At 43.3% G+C, this 11,723-nt stretch overlaps 1 protein-coding gene across 1 annotated transcript; it reads left to right on the top strand.

The window, feature by feature from the left end:
- The first annotated feature begins 3,264 nt into the window (after window positions 1-3,264).
- On the top strand, window positions 3,265-11,334 carry thap7 (THAP domain containing 7). Its single transcript, XM_076301186.1, has 5 exons — window positions 3,265-3,632; window positions 4,368-4,447; window positions 4,759-4,914; window positions 8,548-8,673; window positions 8,976-11,334. The coding sequence occupies exons 1-5, from the start codon at window positions 3,540-3,542 to the stop codon at window positions 10,588-10,590; spliced, it is 2,070 nt and encodes a 689-aa protein (XP_076157301.1). The 5' UTR covers window positions 3,265-3,539; the 3' UTR covers window positions 10,591-11,334.
- The last annotated feature ends 389 nt before the right edge of the window (window positions 11,335-11,723 follow it).

The raw sequence follows: 11,723 nt of genomic DNA, 5'->3' as shown, positions 1-11,723 counted from the left end.
GTTTAAACCCTCCTAAACGCTAAATGTTTTTATCGGCTGGTTTGCCCAGGTTGTTTTTGTTGCCGTTTTTGGAGCCTGGGCTGTCCACAGAGATTGCGTTTTTTTACAGAGTATTCAGGATATAGACAGCTAGACAGCTAGCGGTTGGTTAGGTGATGTTCGCAGTAAGTGACATAAAAAGGTTTAGCCTAAAAAACACAGACTGTACCATCGCTTAGAGCACCTTTAGTTAATTTACTTCTTTGTTAGTCTTTTGACTGTGGTATTATATATGTTTTTTCTACTTTTTTTCACCAGAACCATTAGGTGATCAACAAATAACACATGCACCCCAAGTCATCGATAACCAAGTTAAAGGCACCATCAACACTGACGTAACTTATAGTGAAGGGGTAAGTCCGAGGTTCCTTTAATATCTTGAGTTGAAACATATATGGTAAAGGATATGATGTAACATATCTCTAACTTATCCACCTCAGGCCTTTATTTTAAAATAAAATGGAATATACAGTATGAATCAATTCAATAATGTACCACTGTATCATTCAATGCCGTAACATTGTATAAGATGCCTCATCACCAAAATCATGACTGCTGTTCTTTAGGCCAGACCTCAGTGAGCAAGGCTTTGCCTCTCTTCCCAGATGAAATGCTACCCCAAGAACTCAATTTTTATATTTTATTTTTTTGCATTTGTTTGGTCAACTTTGATCCTGTTAAAATCCCTGTGTATATTTTTTTTGCTTTATTTGTTGTAGATATAATTGTATAAAGGGGCAAAAAAAACATGTTAATATCTGTTTTAGGCTATCTCATGATTTCCAGAGTCTTGAGATAAGTCTGAATTAAAGCCTCATTGACTGTATTTCAATACAATACAGGCCTACACCTTGAGTCGACATAATGCAGTAATTGACACAAATCTTTCCATTTCCATTAATATTAGCTTACATTTATAAATAAATAATAAATGTTAAAAGTTACTAACCTGTGTCATATTGTGTGTTCCTTATTCAGTCAATCAATAGGAGCATGGTTCTCCACAGGAGGAGCTCAGGGTCAACTAAGGGGCCTTGGAGGTCAAAGGTATTTCTAGGCCAGGTCCTGCCAGCTAAAAAAAGGGCAATGTGGAGAATAAAACACAGGTGTCTTTAGCCTAATCTTTCTTTAAACCACACCGACTGTTTGATGTCACACAAAAATGAAGGTGATAAACTTAATGAAGGCATGTGACCTGTGTAGCTACCAAAGAATATAAGGTCCATAAGCATAGGCCTAGATTAATGGACAATATTCTATTGAATACATTCAAATTGTGTGACAGGTTTTTCCAAATCGCCCTCATAATGAGCTTGACTTTGGATGTGACTGCGCTTCTACAAAGACATTGATAAGGTCTTATCCTCTGATGAATCTTGAGATTATTTCCCAGCAGTATGCAAGTCATTTAAGGTTTTTCCTCATAGACCCCCTCAATGTTATCACCCAGAGCCTATAGGTTGGGTGCGCGCGCATCATGGGGTCAGAAAAATGGCACAGCTAATAGACCGGCATGTTGAGCTGTCAAGGTATGCACTCATTGTTACTCAATGGCCACACCTAACCCGCACCTAACCCCTCACTGCTCTCCAAATGGGCTGTTGTAGCAGGCAGCTCACTGCGCTGGGATTGGTGTGTGCTTCACCTCACTGTGTGTTCACTGTGTGCTGAGTGTGTTTCACTAATTTACAGATTGGGAAAAATGCAGAGACTAAATTGCCCTCACGGGATCAAAAACAGTATATATACTTATATTGATTGTCTGCCTGATCCTGAGCTGATAACAGAACAGACGACATTAGCAAGTGGCCAGAGATTCATTAGCCCAACATATACGGCTATCTGGTTGACAAGCCCAGCGTGTGTACATGTTAAAAAAGTAGTAGGCCTACAAGTAAGCATTTTTCTTGATGTTTTCTTGACGTTTCAGTCAATTCACACACACACAATTCAATGGGATGGAAATCTTTCTGACCACAACATGCACTCACCTTTTCTATGACGTGGGCCATGAAGGGGTCTAAAGCGTACTCTGGTCAATGAGCTGAGATTTCCCCAGACACAAGCTTTCTACTCAGCATTTGTGAGGGTTTCTCTATCTACATGACCTGATGGCTGATGAAGGAAACATTTCCCACATGTAGGCCTATGGCTTTTTTAGACGAACTTCTGATAGGCCTATCTCCTCAAGATATGAATGAAAGACTTCACTCTGACAGCAGAGGTACTAATATCATCAGCTAGTCTTTCAGTGTAGGCCTACAGTGCTAGTGCTTGACTTCCGGAGAGGTCACACCCAACACCTGCCACTGACCATCGACGGTGCTGTGGTGGAGAGAGCGAGCAGCACCAAATTCCTGGGGGTGCACATCAGTGAAGACCTCTCCTGGACCACCAACACAGCATCACTGGCGAAGAGAGCTCAGCGCCGCCTGTACTTCCTGCGGAAACTCAGGCGAGCAAGTGCTCCACCAGCCATCATGACCACATTCTACCGAGGCACCATTGAGAGCATCCTCTCCAGCTGTATCGCTGTGTGGGGCGGAAGCTGCACTGAATACAACAGGAAAGCCCTGCAGCGCATAGTGAACACAGCTGGAAGGATTATTGGTGCTTCACTCCCCTCCCTGAAGGACATTTACACCACCCACCTCACCCGCAAGGCGACCAAAATTGTGAGTGATGCAAGTCACCCCGCTCACAATCTGTTTGATCTACTGCCCTCTGGGAAGAGGTATAGAAGCCTGCGCTCCCGCACTACCAGACTCACCAACAGCTTCATACACCAAGCTGTTAGGATGCTGAACTCTCTCCCTCCTCTCCCCCCTCCACCCTCAGCTACATAACATCCTGGACATTGGACCCACAATGGCCGCCTGCACCACTCCACTTGCACACTTGTACACTTTGCAACTTGTTGTTGTTGTCCTGAAAACACAACACTTCTGCTGCTCTTACATAACTTGCACCACTATGCCACTTTATTTCTTACTTAGGTCAAACAGAACTACCTCAGCCTCTTATTGGCCTGACTTTGCACTAGTATTTTATTTTATTGACTGTCTATGCACAATTTCAACCATTTTTTGCTGCTCTTATTTTTTCATTATATGTGCCCTCTTATTTACTTACTTTTTGTTTACTTGAATGTTATGTTTGTCTGTGGACTTAAAATTGGTAAAATATGTCTTGTCTCCACCGTGGGATAGTGAGAAACGTAATTTCGATCTCTTTGTATGTCTGGAACATGTGAAGAAATTGACAATAAAGCTGACTTTGACTTTGACTTTGACTAATGAACATTGAACTGTGATTTAATGGGGTCAGTCTTTAAACAAGAAAGAATAGTGTAAGGCTATTCTAATGTTTTTCTTTAATGCCTACATGGTAGATGACACCATGGCTACACTATCATAAATTACATAGAGAGTAAATAAATCTTACCATTAAAACATTACACATTCACTGGAATCTATGACTTGAACTTCTTCTCATGTACAATGGGCGTGTCAAACATAGGCCTACGCAGCCAGAGGGGGAGGAGAAATCAGCGGAAGAGGAAAACCGCCATCTTCGTGAGGTCTTCATTCGTGGTGAGTCAGTATTTCATGAAACAGTCTGAAATGAGACGTAGCAGTGGACTAACACGACAAACCATACCGATATGGTCAAGGTCTTTAACAGTGCAGAATATTTGGAACCGTATTCCCTTCAAAATTGATTAATTGTGCTTGCACGGTGTTTCGTAGTCTGCCTCCTCCCGCCAGTAACGTTAACGTTGCACAAACGTGTCATTGATATTATTTGGTAAGCTCTTTGTAGGTTAGGTTAGGTACACCATTAGATAAAGTTCGAGAAAGACAATAGGTATTTTGCTGCAAGATTTGCAATCAAATTCGACAATATTCGGAGACTTGTTGTTAGAACTGGGGTCGACCCTTCTCAGAGCTTCAGACTCAGAGTAGACTAACGTAAGATTTGACTTGTTTGCTCTTAATGCGCATGCGTGGCTGACTGTCAGGACTAACTGAACATTAATACTCAATTATAACATTAATTATTCATATTATTAATACGTTGAACGTGTAAATGTGATTTGCATGCCATCTTTTCTGCAGTGTTTTTCAATAATTAAAAAAGGGTGATCGTATCATGGGTCCAAATGATCCTGGTTTAGTTTGAATGTTTGGCTGCATTGGAACGTGAATGATTAATGTCTTCTGCCAGGAGTAACGAAATGACCTTATAGTTCTTCAGTGTCTTTTGTGAGGCTTTTAATATAATCTAATTTTGCTCACCTGTACTGATCCATCCCTGGCTGACCCCAGATGCCGAGACACTGTTCTGCTGGTGGCTGCAAGTCCCGTGACACCAGAGACTCCCGGAAGGCTGGCATCACTTTCCACAGGTCAACTGAATGACTTAATTCACTATTATTTACCCCAACCTGATTACACAAAATACATTTCAGAGCTTAACATTAGCTTCAGTGTCCAAATGGCAAATGAAACATTAAAGAATAGTTAGTAAAATACACAGCAGTCTGTAGATTTCTTGCTTGAAATTGGTGTACCTCCTTCAGTTATTCAGTCAGAGAAGGGGGGGGGGGGGGTGTTAATTGTGAAATAAATGATCAGTAATTTAGAGACATTTAGGAAAGTTTTAAGTGTCATATCTGATGTACTGCACTGTGGCGCTCACCCTGTGATTTGCTGCTAGGTTACCCAAAAGGGAAAACCCCCGACGGGCCCTTTGGATCCTCAACTCCAGACGCACAGACCCGCAGGGACAGGGCCTGTGGGACCCCCAGAGTGACTTCATCTACTTTTGCTCCAAGCACTTCACCAAAGACAGCTTTGAGCTCTCGGGAGTCAGGTCAGGTCTCTTCTTAGTGTTGAATCTTTATAATATTGAATATTATATGAATATATTGAATATTATAATCTGAAGATTCGTTGACAATGACTCGAATTCTTCATTGCATTAATTTATTAATTGCATTATAATAAGACCAAATTATTTGAGAGGATGTAATCCTTTCATTTATTTGTATTTGTTTTATTTGTCCATCAGTGTATTTAGGCTCAAAAGATTATATTGTTATATTGCAACATTGTGAAGGCATGTCATAGCCTAGTCCAAACCACACATCACATCTGCGGATTGGCAAACATATAAGCTCAAAAAATCTATTTTCAGTAACTCTGCTGACTGTTATCTGAACTGTACAGTGAGTCTGGCATGAGTAATTGTTGCCTTTATAATTCCGGAAATGTCCTTTATTTGACCTAATTTGTTATATAAGACCCTACCCCGTCAAATGACACCACTAAGACTCAATGATTTTAGCCAATTTGTTTTATAAGACCCTACCCCATCAAATGACACCACTGAGACTCAATGAATTTAGGCAATTTGTTTTATAAGACCCTACCCAATCGAATGACACCACTGAGACTCAATGAATTTAGCCAATTTGTTTTATAAGACCCTACCCCATCGAATGACACCACTGAGACTCAATGAATTTAGGCAATTTGTTTTATAAGACCCTACCCCATCGAATGACACCACTGAGACTCAATGATTTTAGCCAATTTGTTTTATAAGACCCTACCCCATCAAATGACACCACTGAGACTCAATGAATTTAGGCAATTTGTTTTATAAGACCCTACCCAATCGAATGACACCACTGAGACTCAATGAATTTAGGCAATTTGTTTTATAAGACCCTACCCCATCAAATGACACCACTGAGACTCAATGATTTTAGGCAGTTTGTTTTATAAGACCCTACCCCATCAAATGACACCACTGAGACTCAATGATTTTAGGCAGTTTGTTTTATAAGACCCTACCCAATCGAATGACACCACTGAGACTCAATGAATTTAGCCAATTTGTTTTATAAGACCCTACCCAATCGAATGACACCACTGAGACTCAATGAATTTAGCCAATTTGTTTTATAAGACCCTACCCAATCGAATGACACCACTGAGACTCAATGAATTTAGGCAGTTTGTTTTATAAGACCCTACCCCATCAAATGACACCACTGAGACTCAATGAATTTAGGCAGTTTGTTTTATAAGACCCTACCCCATCGAATGACACCACTGAGACTCAATGAATTTAGCCAATTTGTTTTATAAGACCCTACCCCATCTAATGACACCACTGAGACTCAATGAATTTAGGCAATTTGTTTTATAAGACCCTACCCCATCGAATGACACCACTGAGACTCAATGAATTTAGCCAATTTGTTTTATAAGACCCTACCCCATCGAATGACACCACTGAGACTCAATGAATTTAGGCAGTTTGTTTTATAAGACCCTACCCCATCGAATGACACCACTGAGACTCAATGAATTTAGGCAGTTTGTTTTATAAGACCCTACCCCATCGAATGACACCACTGAGGCTCAATGAGATCAATCTGAGTCTGATGTGTAGGCTTTGTTCAAGCCTACTACAACATGCAGTGTTTCCTCTAGGATTTTTTTAAGCAGTGGGGGCAGGCCTGTCCGAACCCCCCCCCCCCCCCGTCCCACGGAACTGACAACTGACACTTCGCTGCAACACAAACAGTTATATGTATTCACCTCTATTCACACACAATGAGGCATTATTTTCAGTTGTGATTGAGCTGTATATTTGAAGAATCTACAACAGGTCTGCACAATGAATTTTCAAAGGCAATTGCGACTATTGTGCGTCTGCCCCATTTCTGATACCGTGGGGGAAGAAAATTAAACCGTGGGGGGCCGCCACTATCAAATCAACATAGAGGAAACACTGAACATGTGTACAAAGCACTGTTACCCTCCTTTCTTAAAATATGTTGCACTTTCAATGAACTCTTGTGCTATGCAGTTTGGTACAAATTACAAATTCAGCTGATTTTAATTTCCTTGTGGAGTTGGACTTAGTAACCCCCACACCAGGAGATAGTGTTTACTAGACATACATAACACAGTGGCCATAATGTAATGTAAGACATGTGTTTTTCATTGACACCAAATTGACCTTTACGATAAACTGTCCCTCCCCATACGGCTGTGCAATATGACCAAAATCTATAATATATAGGACATATATTATAGGTAATTTAATATTCCAATGACAATACATATCATGATATAGAGTATTTTCTTTAATATAACTAATCATGTGGAAATATCTATTTTGTATTACATTTTGAAGTAACAAACAAAACCTAATGTGTATAAATGTATGTCTATTTCAGCAACCTGTCAATAGTTATTGAGAGATTTTTACAATTGGCTTATGGTGGAGGCCATTTCATTTAATGTCAAAAATACTAATCATGCAACTAGTTCTGTGTCATCAATATCACAATATGGTTGAATTTCTTATCACAGGAAAGAATTATCACGATTTATTCCGCTGCTTGGTTGACTTCCCCATTGTGCTGGCAGAAAGAAGTAGTTCTACAAACAATACTGTTTTAGATATTAAAACGTTTCCATTATAACAGGAAATGAACACAACACAAGTGGCAACAGTAGAATAAGCGGGATAGTGGACTTCACGCCGTTCGACTAGACAAAGTTAATACACTTTTCCTCTAGAATGTGTATTAACTTTGTCTAGTCGAACGGCGTGTCGTCCATTATCCCTTACATATGGTAGAGGATACAATATGGTGAAGTCCCACACACCATGCACTGGGAGTGTACAATCCAGTTCCAGAGTAAATTTTACAACCAAATTCCTATTATTTAGATAATGTCAAGTGGTGTATTTTACAACCAGATCCCCATTGTTTAGGTAACCTCAATTGGTATGCGTTGAACAGCATGTGTTGAAGAATTACTTCCTTTGGCAGCATGTATGGGAATGTAGAAGGAATGTGCGTGCAAAAGACCATCACTAGCCAATATCTTTTCTCCCGCACCTTAGTCATACTATAATATAGTGTAATATAGCCTGTAATAATGTGTCATCATAATCAGTAGCTGCAAATTTGTGTGCTTCCACATTTTGGTTTGACCTTTGGTATGCCTCAGCCCCCAAAAATTGAGAACCTCTGGTTTAGATAACATCAACTGGTATATTTCCTCAGGGAAGGGGTCTAGCTATTCAAAAGCAGAGGTCGCTTGATAAAAATCAGAGCGTGTTTAATTACGTCCTTTCACAGCATGTTAACATTCCTATGTAGAAGGAATGTGTGTACATAAGACCATCACTAGCCATTCATCTTTTCCCCTGCACCTTAGCCATACATGGATAGTACAGATGACAAAAGTGTCTCGTAAGCACAAAACCTAATACTTTAACTCGATAATCATATTAATCAATAATAATTTAGCCAACAATGCAACTACCACACACACAATAACACAGAGACTATTAAGATCAGTGTTACCACTTGGTCGTTCGCAATGATCTTGCTGATTGAATGGATTTGGGAATGATGCCCGGGGCGTGCTTGGAATGACAGTGGTGTGTTTTTGTTTTCGTTGTTATTTATAGTGGTTATCGGAGGTTGAAAGATGACGCATTGCCCACAGTCTTTGAGTCCTCTGCACCGAAGGGAAGAGCCACAAAAAGGACCACGCGAGGCAGGGGAAAGCAAGCAGATACGGGCAAACCTGCCAGGTAACAAACATACAGTATGTGTACATTACACACACACACACAGACACTTACACACACACACATGCACACATACACAGACACTTACACACACACACACACACATACACATATATATACACACACATACACACACACATACACACAGACACTTACACACACACATACATATATATATATATATACACACACACACACACACACACACACACACACGCACACTCACACATGCACACATACACACACGTGTGTGTGTGAGCTACAATATCATAAAACTTTGTGCTCCTGCCCTTTTTCTTTCTCAGGACAAAAGCCAGGTCTTCCAAGGAAGCTTCAGGCAAACAGGATGCCCAGCAGACAGCCACAGATTCTGAGAATGTGACTGGTGGGGAAGCAAGCCACACATCAGAGGCAGCCAATGGAGAGGCAGACGACCAAGAGGGGGCGGACACAGGGTCTTCCTCTCAGGCGTCATCAGAAATCCCCGTCACCCCTCAGAAGCCGCACCAATCAGCATGCGACACCGTGTCCGATCCTGTGCAGCAGCCCTCATCTCCCAGGCCTCCCTCCCCGTCCCGCTACATGAGGCGGCTTCCTCCTCCGCCAGGCTTCTACCTGCCCAGAGAACACAGCTACGCTCAGCTCTGCCCCCTGGTGTGGCGGAAGCGCTACGACAGGGCCATCGACAACCTGGAGAAGGCGCTCCGCTTGCTGAGCGCCGCGCGGCGGCGGGAGAACCGGCTGCGCCACGCACTCATGCGCCTGCAGGAGAGCCGGCTCAAGAGCACGCTGTCCCGCCTGCGGGAGGGGGGAGGGGGAGGCGGGGGACGCGGGAAAGAGAGCCGCGGGGTCCGGGGGAGACCCCCGTTCTGGTCCACCCAGCGTGGAGGTGGCGGCGGCGGCGGAGGAGGAGGAGGAGGAGGAGGAGGTGCTGAGAGGAGAGCCAGTTTTGGGAGTATGGAGGACAGCGAGGCGGAGGGGACGGCAGAGGAGCTGAGCGCGCAGGGACGCGAGGGGGCGCGAGGGTGGAGAGGACGGGGCCGAGCGAGAGGCGGCGGAGAGAGGGAGGAGGACGACGGGGGGTGCTGTTTTTACTGCGGACGAGGGAGGGACGACGAGACGAGGGCCCCGAGACCTGCGGAGGGAGACAGAGGGCTGGACGAGCGCGACGGCGAGGCTCGACGAAGGAGGCAAGTGGCCAAGCGAGGCCGAGCTCGAAAACCCGCGGAGACCAGGAGCGACGCCATCAGGGACGCTCCCAAAGAGTGCTTCCTCTACTACTACCAGACCTCAGAGAAGGAGGACGACGATGTGCAGGTCGTGACCCTGGGGCTTCCCCATCCCCCGAGAGACAAGGCGACGGACGCTGGCACGTCGGACATCCATGGCAACGCGTCCCGACCGCTCCCCGTCCCCACGCCGGCCGAGGTGAGCTGCGTCCAGGTGCACGCGCTGGCGGGCGGCGCTTTCCCCGCAGACACACTACAGGACTCGCCAACGCTCCAGCTCCTCCAATCCAGCGCCTCCTCCGCTCCACAGGGGCTGCTGCTCGCCGACCTGGTGCCCAGCGAGGGTGGCGCAACGCTGGTGGAAGGACAGCAGGAGTATTGGGTGCAGCACGCGGTGGATGGCAGCGTGGTGCTGCTTCCGGTATCTTCCACCGACGACGGAGGCACGGCCTCAACGCTCAAGGGTCTTAACGAGGACATGGAGACCCAGATGATATTTGTGTCAGACGTGGGGTTTCACAGGGAGGGGATAAGGGTGGAGGGCGACACTATTGGCCTAAGGGCTAGTGACAGACAGGGCGGCCTCCAATCAAATGTCAAAGGTGCGGTTCTAAGTGGAGACGTGAAGGAGAAGTTAAAAGAACATTTAGAGGGATTTCAGCTTCAGTTAAGCAATGAATTCAGTGACTAAAACATTTGTAGACAAAGATATCTGTGGATGTCTATAGAGGTACTATTATTATTTTATTTTTTTTGTAGACTGTATAATTGATAGATTTATGACCTTAATGACATAGTTGCGGTTTGAGAGTAAAACCACAGCCGAGGGACTTTGAAGAACCGCTATGTTTGTGTTCCAAAACGTGAATTTCACTGAGTTGGTGCCTTTCATGAGAACTTTTTGGGACTGTGAATTTCACTATATTTTGTGGTTATTGCATACATACAAATGGTTATTGTAGCCATTTCTTACACAAACATGAAATGTGTTTTTATTTGCCTCAAAGGTCAAAGTTTAAGTTGTGGTTTCAGATTTTGATACTGATACAAATGTATATCCATTTGTCTACATGATAATATTACTAGATGCACCTATTATATAAACTTTCATGATCAGATTACTCCAGTAATACAGGCTTGAAGTGTCTATATGACGTATAATATTACTAGATACACTTATTAAACTTTCATGATCAGATTACTCCAGTAATACAGGCGTGAAGTGTCTGTATCAACTGATTGCACAGTGCATATCTATCAATATACCACTACACTACACTACACCAAAGTCCTTATAGGCAAGTCCCTCCACTCGGCGTCACTTATCGGGCATCTATTTCGGCAGAAATGCACGTGCGTAAAGCCTATTTTATGCTTCTGCGTCGAATCGAAGGCTTCACGACACCAACCTTGCTCCAGCGGCGAGATCACAACACATGACTGGCACGATGTATTCACAACACACCACATGATTGGCATAATGTATTTACATGTCAACTTTTTTGCCGCGGAAGGGGCGAGATATGTGTAGACCAGTGTTTCTCAAACTTTTTCAGACGAAGGACCACTTAACCAATAAAAAATAAATGCACGGACCACCTAGCTAAAAAAAAAAAAATTAGACCTACTTCAACAGTTTATTAGCCTACACAATCGGCCTACTCACTGAATCACCTTGCTTATTGTCTTTGCACTCTGCTTATTGTGTCAGAGGATTCATAAGATTTAAACTGCCATATCTTACATAGACAACTCATCTATAGGCCTATTATATATTTTACCACGTCTGCTCAAGGACCACTTAGGATAGCTTGCGGACCACAC

This window comes from Alosa pseudoharengus, unplaced genomic scaffold, assembly GCF_046254945.1.
Source record: "Alosa pseudoharengus isolate Yale_2024_CS ecotype anadromous, Long Island Sound unplaced genomic scaffold, YU_APseudo_1.1 YU_APseudo_1.1_scf_23, whole genome shotgun sequence".
NCBI lineage: Eukaryota > Metazoa > Chordata > Actinopteri > Clupeiformes > Clupeidae > Alosa > Alosa pseudoharengus.
This window is presented reverse-complemented; position numbering and strand designations above follow the sequence as displayed.

Excerpts from the sequence above, each read along its gene's own strand:
- thap7 (XM_076301186.1), top strand. The coding sequence starts at position 3,540 with ATGGGCGTGTCAAACATAGGCCTACGCAGCCAGAGGGGGAGGAGAAAT. Across the intron at positions 4,448-4,758 it reads GCTGGCATCACTTTCCACAG|GTTACCCAAAAGGGAAAACC; the intron begins GTCAACTGAATG and ends ATTTGCTGCTAG. Across the intron at positions 4,915-8,547 it reads TTTGAGCTCTCGGGAGTCAG|TGGTTATCGGAGGTTGAAAG; the intron begins GTCAGGTCTCTT and ends TGTTATTTATAG.